The sequence below is a fragment of the Gymnogyps californianus genome, chromosome 1, assembly GCF_018139145.2.
Source record: "Gymnogyps californianus isolate 813 chromosome 1, ASM1813914v2, whole genome shotgun sequence".
Classification (NCBI taxonomy): domain Eukaryota; kingdom Metazoa; phylum Chordata; class Aves; order Accipitriformes; family Cathartidae; genus Gymnogyps; species Gymnogyps californianus.
In genome coordinates, this window is record NC_059471.1 from 97,281,143 (window position 1) to 97,297,553 (window position 16,411).

The 16,411-nt window shown below is 43.1% G+C and overlaps 1 protein-coding gene across 1 annotated transcript in view; it reads right to left on the reverse strand.

Moving 5' to 3' along the window:
* The window catches only part of PDXK (pyridoxal kinase), a 46,105-nt gene extending 31,311 nt beyond the window's left edge, over window positions 1–14,794 (reverse strand). Inside the window, exon 1 of the mRNA XM_050907927.1 lies at window positions 14,678–14,794. Within this exon, the coding sequence (XP_050763884.1) occupies window positions 14,678–14,770 (93 nt within the window). The 5' untranslated portion in view covers window positions 14,771–14,794. The remainder of the gene's footprint in view (window positions 1–14,677) is intronic.
* Between the last annotated feature and the right edge of the window lie 1,617 nt (window positions 14,795–16,411).

The following is a 16,411-nucleotide window of genomic DNA, read 5'->3' on the forward strand; positions in this document are numbered from 1 at the left end:
AATGCAGCACTGTATTATAACACTTAACTTCCTTGCACTTCAACTCTTCTGCTTTGTAGCAAGATGCTCACTTTGTAAGTAAAGTTCATGGAAAAAGGATGACTCTGTTTCAATTAATATTCAAATGATGAACCATCCAAGCCAGGTATGTCCTGTCCTTTGTGCCAATGGATGGTAACAGACTGATGAGTTAGAGCAAAGCAGCAGTAAATATTAAGAATAGTGAGAAGAGGTTAACACATAGTAGACAAGTGAATCAAAACCATCCAGATAGAGCCTAAAAGGCAGCATGGTAAATCATGCGCAGAATTCCAAATCAAGGATTCAGGTATGTAAACTCAACTGTGCTACTGATTTGTTTTCCTTTACTGGGCAAGATCAATGTGCAGGTATATTTTCAGAAACAATCACTAATTTCAGCTGCTTTCCTACTCGATGACTAATTGTGATGCCTAGGTATGATTCATGAAGTCATGAAACCTAGGCAGATCTCACTGCTTTCACTTAGAAGTGACGGTCAGGCTTGTCTTCATTGCAAGCTGGCTCAGACTCTGACCTACGCTCCACCAAAATCTCTTGCCTGAGTTTAGAGCAATTGTCTCTGCAGAAAAAACAAATCCTTGTGAACAGCCTGAGAAGCAAGGAACCATGACAGGTATTAGAATATTGTTTTAAATCAGGTCTAAAAGAGTGTATTACCCTCAAACCTTTTAGTGTATGCACTCACCCTCCTGGTAAAAACAAGCAGAGTGCTACTGAAGGATTTCTCAGCTAGCTGCACTCTTGATCAAGATATGGAAGTTCTAAAGCACAAGAACATCATCACAGTCTGACCCCCAGATCATTTTGTATTTCCAAACCCTTTCTAATGATTGTGCCTCACATTTAAAGAAGTAGAAGTAAAGCATCTAGAGAACATGGTCTATCATCCTGCTATCTTAAACACAGCACTACTACAGACTTCAGTGACAGAAGTTGTAAAAAATAAATGCTGTTTCAAATACTGCATATGCACCTCCTTAAAGCATTACAAATATAAGCCTTCATAGAGCCCTGTGAACTTGACAAGTGTTATGCTCATGCAGAACCATATTATCAGTAAACAGTGACAAAGAAAGGAGACCATCACTGCGTAAAGCATTGTGCTTAAACTAGTATCACTTGAACTCAGATGTAAAAAGCCAATGTCCTGTTCCTCATACACACAGTAAGAACACAGCTAGGAACAAGACACAGGTCCCTCTCCGCCACCAAAGAAGAGCTTAGGGAATTTATGCTGCACAGAATCCATTATACTGCATTATATGTACTCTATCCGTGTGCTGCCATGATCTCTCTCTACAGTACTGTATAATATGTGTGGTCTTGTACTTTGTTTTTCAGAACACAGACTATGCCACCTGCAGCAACGACTGCAACAGATGCAAAACCCATCTATCTTTCTCCACAAATTAATGTTTTTTTTATGGAAGCCTTCCAGTATACTCAAAACATAGCATTTAATTTTCAAAAATAAACGGAAGCACATGACAAGCCTGGGGGCTCTACAGAAAGGAAAAAAAAGTCCTCAGTTTCAAGAGCCAGTCAAGCTTTCCAAGTAATGGGGAAGCGCTTTGATTTATATCATTTAAAGCACACAGCAGCATTTTAAAAACCAAATGAATAGTTAAGAGCAAATCCTACATCTCAAATATATACACACAAAATACACACACACAAATTTTTTTTATTAAGCTTAAGAGTATGTGAAGTTTATCCCAACAAACATCTTAACTGTGACTATGAATTTTAATTAACAAATATTTAATAATTGCCTAATTACAGTCTTACTCCTCTGCCTCCACAAATACAGTTAACGTAAGGAAATTCAACAACAAGGTGAGTTGGCATAAGGTGCTTGAATAAATGGATCTGGGCCAAAAAAAGAAGGTAACAGCAGACAGGTATACTAACAGAGCGTGTCCGGTGCCCCATGCAAGGGGAAAGCAACTCAAAAATATCAGCCAGTAGTCCACCAGAACCATGATGTATGTACTGAAAGCAAAAGAGTTGGTCTACTCAGGACTGCACAAGGCACACTGGTTAACCTCAGAGGGCCTTCCTCTGAGAGTATGTGACAGCAACACAAAACCAATGACAGGCTTGAAGAGCCCCACTGTATGATCATATTTTCTTCCAGAGGACCTCCCTCCTCATCACATTTAGATCACAGCTGGCTTTATTGCTATTAACAGGACACACATATGGTAGGCCCCACATTAACAGAAAAATTACTCTTGTAGCAATGTAACACTGACAGATGTGTCAGTCAAAGGACAAAGTTTTATAGCATAAAGACATACGTAACCAAAGGGGGTTACAGAGACTTAAACAGACACAATTTATGAGGAATTTTCAAGAAATCTTGTGGTAACTACCCAAACTGCTGACTTTTAGCAGAGCATGTGTCTAATGCACAAACTGATTTAGCCAGTAATACCTGTATTTGTCTACAAAATCACTGTATCACATAAAACAAAACCATTCCATCCCTTCCAATTTTTTTATATATATTAAAACTGAGCTTAATTAAAAGTCATTAACAGAATTAACTTTAATGCCACAGTTAAAATTACCCTGTCAAACAAGCTAATTGAGTTTTGGGCGGTTTTTTTGCTAAGTAATGGCAGCAATACTTTCTAACAAGAAAGCCTCTGTATCAGGCTATGAAACACTCTATGTACCCATTGTGTTACAAGTCATTTGCATATATGTGCTGATGTTTATGTGCTACAGTTTGGAACTTCATCTTACACAGCCATCACTGTAGTTCCAGTGAACATCACTGCTCCACTGTATTCCTCTGGACATGGAACAGAAACATATTTAAAAAGGCTTAATTTCTGTAATCAAATTATTTTGGAGGAGGAGAAAGAGAAAGGATTTCCCAGTTGCAGCTTGCACCTCTCACTGTGTGCCAGCTCTTTCACTTAATTGCATCTCCTTCCATTTGAGACTGAATCAAAAAACATACATTGTACCGGGTGTAGAAAATTAGAACACTAATTCAGTTTGAGAAAAGGAACTTGGGAAAAAGAAAAAGCATGTCCTGGCAATTAGTGAAGCAGGCATAATTGCTGGCGTGGGTTGATAAACCGAACTGAAACTGCTACTGACTAACCCAATCTCTTTTTTTCTCTTTCTGAGCTTTTAATAAACCATACCAAGTAGATAATGAGAACTCTGTACATATAATACAGCTGTATTTTAGTGCAGCATTTGACAAGGCACTGCAAAGAAAAATCATTAAGATAGTGGAGATATTGTGCGAGGATAAAAATACAAGAGCAAATAAACTAGCTTAGGAACAGGGATGCTGGAGATATTGTTGGTGATTCATTAATCTGGAGTCAGGTACCAAATAGGCCACTTCAAATCTTGAGGTTAGAAATAAACAATTACAAAACAGACAATAAAAAAAAAAATACAGCAGATGACCTTGAGGAAAAAAAAGTTATTTCACCAGTGACAGACACAGGAAACACACGAAAGGCTATAAAAAAGAATGGTATTTGGATAGTATCTGATACTTGTTAAAAACGGGAGAACTTTATACTCTTTTAAAAAAACTACAAAGTACACTATACAAAGACTATACAAACAATACATGCACACACACACACAAAATCAATATGAATATATGAAAAAACTACCTTGCTAGAACTGCTCACCCTCACACTAAAAAAAAAAAAACCAACCCCCCAAAAACCCCAAACCCTGAAAAACCACAAACCGCCATGCCCTTCCTTACCTGAACCTACCTTTCACCTCAACTTCTTGTACTCTCAAGTCAAACACCACGCATCTCTTAAACTGGTTTCTTTCCTTCCCAACTTAGCTTTCCAGTTACAAAAGAACATATATGAGAGGAAGCCAGGTGTGCAGGAGCCTGGGTTATTTTATATACGCTGCAGCCACATTTATTTGATACTTCATTGTTGCTCTATGGCCACAAGTTCTCAGGCCCAACAACAACTAGCCCCACATCAGCAAAAACAAGACAAGATGATCACCTCAGGTAGCCTAATCCCTGTTTTTTGAGTGACACTCCCTTTTCACCTCTGATCTACTGCATACCAATTTTCAGGATTTACAAGCTGACTTCAGCACTGGATACCACAGAGGACATACTAAAGACTGGAGCAGAAAACAAATGCCTCTCTGTTCTGCCAGAGCAGACTGCAGTTTTTGTCAAAGTGCTCCGGCAAAATTGGTACTTACTGAGAATTTGCAAATGGGCTGTTCTGGCTGTAACATCGTGACCATCTGAACAGAAAAGACTAGAAGAGCCTAAGACTGCAGTGAATTTGTTCTCAAATAGTGTTTTTCTTGATTTTTCTGAAAGGCTCGCAATATAAGTACGTATCTGAAACATAATCAGGCCAAATTCAAGATAAGGCTAATAGTGCCTTAAAGATGCTCCCCCAAATAAGCCTTGGAGACACAGGAATACTTCAGAGCAAATACCACCAGGTCACTCAGTTTTACTTTCCACCTTGACAGACTGACTGGTATGCATTGCTAACTGTTCAATGCAAGATACTAAGACAAGGTAAAATACATGCCTTTATCAAAATTCCCTCTAAGCTGTTTTGTTCAGCACTAAGAAATTCCTTGTTCTACATCATCAGCATTTTTCCATAGGCTACTCAAACAGCCTCTTGTGCCTGCAAGATGCATGTGCTCATCACCATTACTCCACGCATTACACCAGTTCAGTTCAGGATCGACCTGACTGCAGAGTCAAAGATTTGTGGTATAGCTGCTCTATTAACCTTCCTATGGGCAGGAGGTCATTCCTTCCATCTGGGGGGGGAATCAAGTGATGGATCTGCAACACACTGATTTATAAGGGCTAAGGTAAATGAAAGACAAGGAAGTAACAGCTTTTGTTTCCCCCTTCATTCTTCCCACTAAAGGACAAACAGAAAAAAAGGAGAATGAGGTGGTGCTCTGGATGTCTGACTGCCTTCCACCCAAGAAACACATTCCTCTCCCCCCTGCCCCGAGACTCTGTTTACTGTTAGGTAACAGTGACTTTAGATACTGATTTCAGATGGAGAAGTTGCAGTTCACTTATTCTTTTGAAGAGTTATAAAATCTGCAGGTTCACTGCAAATTTCAGATTCATCGTCTTCATGCTGCTTCCTTCTACACTTGGATGTAATTTGACAAAAACACCATACTTGTCACTGCAAACTCCTGCCAACTGGATCACGCACAGTGCTACACAAGGAAGTTTACAAACACTGATTAGGAGAGGCAGACACACACAGCAGTAATAGCTCCAACGGGCATAGACTTAATCTCATTTATTTTACTGAATGAAATGCAGGGCGGGTGGAATCCCACAACACATTCTTCTCCTCTGATTTTTATTTTATTTTTAGTCCTGCTGGTCATATTTTGGATAGCTAGCTCTCTAACCACCACTCCATTAGCAAGGCGTGGCAAGCATATTATGTACATTTAAGGTGGAGTTATCCTACAAGAAAGAGATTTGGTTTATCCAGCACATATGCTTTATTTGGCCTTCTCAGGTAGGCTATGAATGGATCCCACTCTCCTACCCCAGTTTTAGATGTTAAACTGCAAGATAACAGATGCTTGTAACAACGGAACAGGAAAACTCCTTGAAAGAGGCGCCACGTTACGTAAAGATCACACGAAGCCACCGCAGGGAAAGAATGAAGCTTCTAGAGAACAGTTAAATGTCTCACCAGTTCCTTCACAGCAAGCAGATGTCTTAGATAAGAGCGTACTTTGAGGAATGTTTCCTTCAGTGGACACGAGGTGCAGGAGCCAGGGGCTTGCTCCTGCTCTGGCACTGCAGTTATGTGGAAAGAACTGTCTGTGGGGCTGTGCAGGGAACTGGATCAGGAAACTGACTCACAAGATAAATAAACATTTTCTTCTTTTCCTCTTTGTCAAGTTATTTATAACCTGGATGGCTTCTCAGAGCACTTTACCACATGGCCTCACAAAATTACTTTCCCTGAAGAGCTGCAGTGGACAGCAAAATAGTGCAGGTGGAAGAACCAGCTGGTGGTGGTAACGAAAGAGCAAGCATTTCTCAAGCTGACTTTGCTACTGAAACCAGCAGATCGTGAAACTATACCCTAGAGGATAGGTGACAATATAAAACCTCTCAAATTTAAACACTAAGTTGCCACATATTTGTTTGGTTGTTGTATGAATGAGCAGAGGCACAATGTTGCTTCCACTAAGTACAGTGAGAACAGAAACAACCATCCCCAATATAAAGCTACTGGCAATATTTGACTACAAAAGGAATGAGCTGTGACACAGGTGGTAGCTTGTGCTGGTCCACAAACAGCAAAAAAAAATAATTAATGTGCTGCAGGGAATCCTATCCCTGCTGGCCTCACTTTTAACCATTTTATAAACATTTTTTTTCCATTTCTGTTAGCTGCTCAGAGTGTCTCATGGTTTCCACAGGTAATGTGGTGCCCACCCCTATGAGACAGGGACTGTATTCTGCCAGAAAAGTGAGAGTAACCACAGTGAAGAGCTGGACGGATGGAAAGAGTTTTCCTTCAGCCTAAACTTGTTCAGTAGTACTCATCACCCAAAACAAATGCTGTAAAATACATGAAGATACACAGATTTATAAAAAATGCATATATTTTAATTGATTAGATTTAGGCCAAACTTTACTAAACACATCACCATAAACTCCAGCATATAATTCTGCAAAAACAGTATCAAATTTTGAGAATTTAGCCAACATTTTTTTCTGTTATAACTTATTTTCTTTTTCTTTCCTTTTCCAGAAGATGGGGACAGAATTACCACGTACAGGAGCTATGAACAGACACAGTAAATTCAGGAAGAAAACAAATAATTTAGTGTTAACAATAAATAAATAAAGTAGAGAACTACTAAGGGGAGTATGAAAGAAAAGATACTTGGCTTTATTGGCTAGCAATCTGCCAAGTTAACTAAAGGAAAAAATGTTGCCTTTTTCAGATACTGTGGGACAGACCAGAACTTCACTTCTTTGGCAGTTTCAAGTATGATGACCTAACAAACGCTATTATTGAAGATTGCCATGGATTCCTCCCTTCAACTTATTAATGTCATTGATAGCTGCATCATCCTTAGTTGAGATTTCCACACAGATCCTCTTCTGAGAGGTAAAACACAACTGGACCCTGCAGTGGGGAGAAGGGGAACAGTTGTGATCAAACTGGAAAGGTTTTGCTGGTCAGGAAAACCATTTACTTCTGTTTTTGGAAACAACTGCATCTACAGATCAGAAAGTGGCTCTCCAGCTTTTGCTTTGCCACAGGGGAGACTTACCATTTTTCAGTATGTGCTTTAGCACCGCCTCAATCCCATACATCCCTCTGGCAAGACGTGCTTTGCATTCTGAAGACAGTGAAGTTAAATCACCATGGAAGGATTTCTACTCAGCCCAAACTAGTCCATATGCTCAAAACTTACATAGGATGACAGAAGGTGAAGTGAGGTGTTTTGTTTTCTTTAAATGAACCACGTAAGAGGTTTTGGTATCGCAGTTCTCTCTGCTGCTCTATGGATAATTGCTCCAGATGTTAAGGGAACTGGAGCTCAGAGGTGTCACGGATGAATTAGCATCAACAAATAAGAGTCTTGAACAAAGGCTTGAAAAAATTCAGGTAGTTCAGTATGCTGAATTTCAGTCCAGTAATGTTTTTTGCTATGACAAGTTACCTCACTGCTGCCAAGCCACAAGATGATGAACTGGTCTGGCTTCTGTTGGGGCACATATTATCTATCAACATGGATCTGCTTGGCATGTTTCAAACTTTATACTCATCTTTTTTTTTTTTTCCTCTATAGATTACTATACAGCTGCATACTCTATCACACATAGTAATTTCAGAAGAATGGACATTTTATGTACCAGGACTAATGTCCAACTCCTCACATTAACCTTGCTTCACCAACTCAAGCCTGTTTTCCACACAATGCAAGCAACTGAAGTAGAACTTCCACTTGCATCTTTTCAGCCTAAAGAGGCTAAAAATACCTCCCTGGTGTGTGTTCAGTCAGCCATGGATAATGCTGTATCCCTTATCTAAAATGACTAAATATCCTCTTCAAGGAAAGGTGACCATCATTTTGGATATAAATAGAAAAAATGAAAAGTAAGAGACAACACTTTACTAAAAGGGAGATTTTAGAGAAATATCAGTAGCTTTGTATGTCACCTATTTTTCTGAGGTGTATCTTTGTACCAGCCTCATACATACAATTAAAGATCCATTTTATTATTTCAAATTATACTTTTCTTTTTTAAAATTACTTCAGTACATTTTAATATATAAATTAACTTTAACTTTTTTTCAGAAATCTGATCAATATTGCCTCTGTTGTCTGTCCTTGTTTGTTTATACAGGAAAAAAAAATATTCTCTCAACTGTTTCATCTGGAGCAGAAATAAGACACAACTGCAAGAATCCAAACAATCAAAAAAATCTAAGGCTTACAAGACAGAACATAAGGCCATTTCCTAATTTAAAAAATGCCTTAAGCAAGTAAACACTTGCTACTGAGTCTCCGAGTACACAATATTCTCCACACAAACAGTGCAAATCCACCTTTAGGCAAGGTTTTCCAGTCCTTTAATAAGATTTGCAATTTCTTGACGACTCAATTTTTTTTCCCCAAAGAACGCGGGTGAATCAGGGTAAGGCATTTTTGCTTGCTCTGAAGTCAAATATTTGCATGTACTTGTAGACACCAAATGGGATCCTCCTTAATCTTTCTACTTTGCTGTGTTGTGTTAGATCAAAAGATTACATTTATGTCCAAAAAAAAGCTACTATTTCTTCACTACAGCACACACTCCAGTGTAAATATTATGTCAAATATCAGCCTACGCATCTGCATAGTTCCAATTTTCACAATGTACCATGAAAAAGTTAGTAAATTATAACAATAATCAATCACTGATATTTACCATCTCCTTTTTAAAAAGTTTAAAATGGCAACTGGTCAACTGGCCCCATACACATACTGCAAAATAAATTTTAATGCATCTTAAAATGCTTTTTTCAGCTTTTCAACTGTAATACACAATCAAGCTGTGGGAACATCCCTCAGCATTTCTGTATTTTCATGACTATTTTTATGACAAAAGCTTATTGAACAAGTTGCCACAATTAAGTGATTTGTAGGAAAAGTTATAGATACTACTGTCACACACTTAGACTTGACCTCAGATGATGAACGTTCAGTCAGGCTCGCTCTCTGTTTATTAGAGACTCTGCTCAGTCCTGTCATTTAGAGCCCACAGCACAGCAGCAGTCTCAGCTGCACTTCTTTTAGGCAGGTTGAAATTACTCTCATTTTTCAAATTGATTATTTTACACTAGTAGTTGAAAAGATTTCTGTAAAAAGTTTGTAAAGAAATTTGGCATCTCTTAGTTAACAGTGCTACACAAACATAAACTACTACTGTTAAGTGAGATCCCAATATTTTTCCCAGTTCTTTGCCTCAGTCTAGTCTGTCTTCAAGCAATGTTAAGAGCTGAAAAAGTGACAACCACCACCACCCCTATTTTATTTTTGTTTGTTTGTTTCAAGGAGTTTTCCACTTTCTTGTCCTCTCTCAGACCTGTCCTATTCCCCTTCCAGCTTACCATACAGGTCAAAAGTCCATCTCCTACAATCTTCTCAGAAGTTCAAAGTTCTCACAGTACATCAGAGCTCCTAGAGGGCCAGAGCCATCCTTTCTTCACAGGTGGGTTAATCTGGACAAGCACTTCTAGACAGTTCTGGTAAAGCCTTTTCCTAGAAATCCAGACTGCTAGGAACCACCTTGTTAGGACCTTTTGGATTACAAGTCTTTTTCAGGGCCTCACCTTGCACACGGTATTCACCAGACGTCCGCAACTACATATACTGACATCCACATAACAAGAAAATGCTGTTTACATAGCTATGAGTAAGCCTTCCCAGAGGGGTTGCAGTTTTTTGTTTTTTTAACTCATCTGTCCCTTGTTTACCTTGCTTAAAAGAACAAAAACAGAGGCAAGGAAGAAAACCATGCTTCCGCAAGCTTCATTTGAAGTATAACTCTAGAGCCACAATTCTTCTTTCATATATGTAATTTAGAACAATCTTTGGATATTACAAAAAGAAAATACATCCTTTTATCTTTGTATTTATTTTTTGTTTAAGGGCTGGGCTTTTTTCAGCCTTTGATCTACAACAAAAATAAGGGCTAGCCAGTAGCAACATCTCTTACCGTTATTCTGTAAAGACTTTTGATTGATTCATCCTTCTTCTGACTCATATAATTAACACAATAGAAGTAGTTTTTGAAAAACAGAACAAGCAGTCACCTTAAATAAGAGATGCTCTTTATCTCTCTTTCTGTACAATACTTAATCTGTTTCACTACATTGTTCAACAAACAAAAAAAGAAAAAAAAAAGCCTTAAACTTTTTTGCCAGGGCAGCAGATAATCATTAAAGATAGGTTGATAATGGTTTTGGTCTCTGCATATGAAAGCAAATTATACCCTTGGCCAAACAATGCAGTTCAAGACTATCCTTAAATATCACAGAAATTACCGTCTGTGCTGGCTAAAGTTGTTTTCCCATCTTTTTCACAATTAAGGAGCTAAAAATGCAGGCTTACTGTTTCTTTTGCAGAAGAGAATCACTGAGGAGTAGTTTAAGAAGAGAATCACCTGCCCTTATTAATACCTGAATAGACAACTATTTCCATCCAGCAAAGGGGGGGGGAGAAAATCACTGAACATATTGCAAAACGCCACCTTAGCCAGTATTGTAGAAGCTGTTACAGCGGTGTCTTACAATTCAGAGCAATTTCATTCTCCAGACCCAAATAATTAATGGTGTTTGTCCATGCTTTTAGCTCCATCTTCAAGGTAAGCAGATATAAAAGGAAATCAAGAACTAAATACTCAAAACAGAGACAAGATTTTCTCAAATTCTGTGAGTGTTAGGGCAGACAAAAAAACCCAATAATCACGTTCCATTACTATTATCAAACACAAGGTAAGAACAGAAAGTACAAAACTCTCTGGATCTCATTCTTACCCATACATAAGCAAAGATCAACAGTCTTTGGCTTGCAGAGAGGAGTATAACCTAGTCCAATAGCAACCAAATGCTAATGTCCAGTACCCAGGTGAAGTCAACTGGGACCTTCTCCTGTCCCTTCCTTGTAATTTCAAACCTCTCTCTTGGAAATTCAGAGAGGCCCAAAGGACTGAACATACAGACTGAAATACTCATTCACAAGAGCTGATATTATGATGGGTGTAGTATATGAATCTTAAATTCATCTGCCTACCAAAATTTTCCTGATGGTCAGAATTAAGTATGTCTGCAGAAGAGAAATGAGCTTGCCCTTGTGTATGCGCTCTGTGGTTTGAGGAGGACTGTAACTCTCTGCTTGCCAGTACTGCACCCTTCACTTATTGCCACATTCTACCCACACTCCTACTTACCTAGAAGGTCAGGTAGGAAAGGGAAGTTAAAACGGTATTTAAAATTAACAAATAAGAGATCCCTCTAAGGAAGAAAACACATATGATAAAAGTAATGTTGAAATGCATGATGAAAACATACATTTTTATTTTATATCATAAAAACTATGACAACTCTCAGGTGAGTAGGAGAAACATTCTTTGGTGTTTTAAAACAATTTATCTGTCTGGCAGTGGCAACTCCTTAAGTTAATGTACACCCTATCGCTCTTCCTCTCTTAAACACTGGACAATCCTAAACCATTTCCTGATACCAAAAACTGCTCAGGTTACATGATTATGAAATAACCTATGACTATTTTAAAAATAATTCAGAACCACCTTCAGAACTTTTAAAGAGATAGTAAAACCATGCAACTAAAAAACTATTTAAGCTCTTGACAAGGCAGAATTCAAAGCACAGCTGAGGACAGTTCACTTCCTGGCATTCTACTACCTGGAAAATCCAGGTGCATGTTTCCTCTAAGACCTATTAGTTAATCTAGAATCTCAAACTACTTAAACAAATGTATTTTAACCTGAAATGGTGTAAAGGGTTCTAACATTTCTCACTCAGCTATATTACTTCCATTATTATAACTGCTCTAATATATGGACTAACTCTCTTTTGCTATGTTTGCTATATAGAAAGCATTTACTACGTACTTCACAGAGAAAGTCTTTCTACACAGCTACTTTTTAAATACTTTAGCTTTTAAAGGAAGCCTGACAAAGAAAACCAACTGGTTAAAAAAAGACATTAAAGAGTTCTTTGCTGTGCAGATTGCTATGCTGGCTATTTCCAATAAATAATAATGTCACAGACTTCCACCAAAGATCAAGTCATTCAAACATGACTGATGTTTTTGCAGAAGTCTGCAAACAGCAGGTGAAACCAAGTCTGGTTTTCCATTTGGATGCTGCTGTCCAAATGCAGATTCCTGAACTGTTCTGTCAGGATTTCAGCCCATCAGACCTCACATGCACACACACGCACACACACAGCCCTACATACATCTTGCCTTGCAAACTCAATACTGATGAGCCCAGAAGGAAGCCTCATTTAACCATTATTGGTTCAGAAGACCAAAGTAAAAAAAGAGAATGGGACATAACATAACCATGCCAGATTTGCACCCATCCTCAAGACTACCATCAGGTTTCATTTTTATATACGCATAAAAAAAATAAAGAGACTCAGGTTTGTAATTCCGTTCCTTGTTTCAAGAAAACATAAAAAAGGAAAGTTTCACTTGGTGGCAACTTGCTACATCTGATGTTCTAGCAAAACCAGGGTTTAAATAACTTTCTAGCAAGCACAGCTTCATTAAGGGTTGCCTACATAGGATTTTCAAGTGCAGCCTGTAGTGATAGGAGTTCAGTTGTTCCCCAACTATCTTTTTTCCCTCCACCCCAGCAACTTCTTGTTATGCTATACACTGTGGAACATTACACAGTGCGAGTGGGATAGCCTCCTAAGCAGAACCCAGCTACAACATCAACAGGACTTTTTAACTACAGTAGTATTTTATAGTGTCACAGTCAAGGAACTAAAGACACTTTACAGGAACCGATTTGCCAAGTCATACGAGACAGCCATACAAAGGCTCATATTCCACAGAAAGGTTGAGTTACAAAAGAGTAAAGAGAACCTTCGACACAGAATTAAAATGAACACAACAGTTTAAGAGACTGGGGATTTCTGGAATAAGTACTACTCTGTGCCCTTCTGCTACCACAAAAACAGCTGGGGGAGGTGAGAGGGGGGAGCACAATTTAGAGATCGTTCTGTTAGGAAAGGAGGGACAGCTGGCCTGCAGATCATGACACCCTTTCAGGCATGGGTCTCCACATACACAGATTTGTCCACAATACATGGGATTTCATATGTACATCACCATTCACCATATACTAATTTTCAAGAGACCTGGTTACATTATAATTGGACGGTGGTAAGAGGGTGTGATGTTAGCTTGCTGCAGGCCTGGTCTCAAGTGCATCATTTATCAGAGTATACCATCTCTCCTGTCTAGTCAAGTGAGATTACACCATCGTTTGTTAAGCATGTACCAAGATAACCAATATCACAACACACTGTGTTCTGGCAATGAGATTCTTAGACAGCAAGCTTCGTACAGCCACACATTTCAAGGAACAAAGGCCTCTTGATGGTAAGGCCCCAAATTAGCCCCTTACGATACAGACACTTCACAAGAGAGAAGAGCGAGACATACAAAGGCTCGTCCCAAAGCACACCGATGTTTTCCCACCGTCAGCTAGACCTTAGCAAGCAACTCTGAAGTCAGCACATGACAGCCATAAAGGCCAAGATCCAATTATACCCTCAAGCCCCGGGCCACGTAAGCAAGTTTCTCTGGCCCAGCCTTGTACAGTCATTAAGTGGTCCTCATATTCTACTACAGCTTCCCTAGATCCTCAGTAACCGAGGGGTGCGAGTTTACCCAGCTCCACCGCCCACAAGGACTAGAGGGGCTCAGCACAGGGCCACCAAGACCAGCTTCCCGTCCCCAGTGCAGGACACCCAAACCCAAGCTGCGTACGCCTGTTCACAGCAGCGCAGACAGCCTCAAGCAGGAGCGCCCGGCCGACTCCGGAGCACATGCCCCGGCGACAGGCACAGGCGCCCGCAGAGCACCGCAGTATGAAGCCGAGCAAACCCACCACAAGCACTCCCCTCACCCCCCGCCCTTGTAAGCCCGCTCGCCGTACCACAGCCTCAAGCCAGCAGGGAGAAGACATTACGCTAGCGGGAGCCGCGGGCCGTGCCGTGCGGCGCGGAGCCGGCGGGAGGCGCAGCCGCACCGGCCCTGGCTCGCCGGGGTGCGCGGAGACCCGGGACGGTCACCGCCGCCGGCTCCCCCCGCCCCAGCCCCGCGCTCTGGCCCTCCAGACGGCGGGGAGAGCGCCCGGGCCGGCTGCTCTCGGCCGTCCACCCGACCTTACCCCCACTCGGCAGGAGGCGCTCACCCCTCCGCCCGCCTGCCCGGGCGCCGGAGCCCGCCGGGCAGCCCTGCCGTCACACCACCTGCCGGGCTCCCCTCGCCGCCCCGCAGAGGAGGAGCGGCGGGGCGGACGACGGCGGCGGAGGGCCCGTCCGCGGCCGCTCACCTGCAGGGGGAAGGTGGCCGCCTTGTTGCCCACGTAGCCGCGGACGACGTGGCTCTGGATGGAGAGCACCCGGCACTCGCGCTCCGGCTCCATGGCTGCGCCGCCCGCCCGCGCCGGGCCGAGGTGGCGGCGCCGGCAGCAGGAGCGGGGGGCGGAGCGCGGCGGGCGTCACGCGCTCGCCCTCCCCGCCTGTCACACACAAACACCCACACACACCCCCCGCCCCCCAGCGCGCGGGAGGCGGGGAGCGCGCGGGCCCCCCGCCGCGCCGAGGCTGTCAGGCGATCGGCGCGGACACCTAATGGCCGCCTGCACCCTCGCTGGCCGGGGGGAGGCAGCCGCCGCGGCGGCGCGGGGGGGGGGGGGCGCGGCGCCCACCGGCGGCACCTTAACGGCTCTCCACACACACCCCCCCCCCCCGCGGCGCTCTCACTGCAGGTCTCGCCGCGGCTTCCGCCCCGGCGTCACGCGGCACGCGCCGTCGCGCGCCTCAACGGCCGGCCCTCCCACACTTCGGCGGCGCGGCGGGCGCCGTTGCTCTCACCGGCGCAGGGAGAGCGGCCCCGGCCCCCGCGCCTGCATGGCTAACCCCGCCTGCCCCCGGCCGGCCGGGCCGCCGCCTCAGCCCTCTGGCGAGCGGGGTGCCGCGTCCCGTCGCCCACCCTTCCCAGCGGGAAGGCTGTGCCCCTGAGCCCGGTACTGGTGCGCCCGCCCAGCCCTTCGCTGCGGCGCTCGCTGACACCTACAGAGGTACTACCCCAGTGTCGCTCACCCCTCCCCAGCAGCGGGCCCCCGGGACCGCGGGTACCCCAGCCTCCTTGTACATGCTGGTGCTCCCATGCGCCGGGCGCCATGTCCCTTCCCAAACACCGCATGGGGTACCCGCAGCCCACGCACACGGACCCCGCCTTCGCCCGGTCCCGCACGTAACATTGGCCGCCATTGTCGCCTCTCCTGCCCTCGTCCACACAACGTGACAGCGCTTGATGCTTCATGTGTGCTTCCAGTGCCCATAGGTATGCCCAAACGTTGGCCAGTACACACAGCATCGGCCACCCAACCCTCCCGCGTCACCCACCCTGTGCACTAACCACCATTTGCTAGCCACGCTCCCCTGCGCCACGGTGCTAGCCACACCGGCCCCTCTGTGTACTGGAAAGCCAACAGCAGCGCACACATCCCAACGGTGCTACAGCTTCCTCTCCTCAAGTGTCCGCAAAGCCCTGTGGAGCCACAGGCAGCCCCACGCAATGCCCTGCGGTGGCACGCCGGCCCGAGCTGCGGGTGCCCTGACAGAGCACCACCCTCGCAGTCAGGTTTTGAAGTGAGTGCAATTGTATGTTATTGACACCAAAAAAAACCCCTTTGGAGGGCTGCCAAAGAGTAAATGAAGATGTGTTGGCTGGCAAGTGCTACAATACATCAAGACTCTGCTGAGATAGGACTTCATAACGTGTTTGGAAATTTCATCTTCCTCTGGTCATTACTCATTATTGACTGTCACAGGTCCAGTCAAAGATCCCTTCACAACAAGAAATCATGCCCAGTGCCTCTTGTTCTTCTTAGTGGATAGCTTTAAACTGACTCTTGAAATAGCACGATTATTTCTCAGCAACATGAAAGCATGTTTTCCTCATCATAAGTAATCTGTTGGAAAATGAGGGAACATACTGTTCTCTTTTCTGTTGTCACTCCAGTCGCAAAACTTAGGGCTTCTTCTAGGCTGGCCTTACT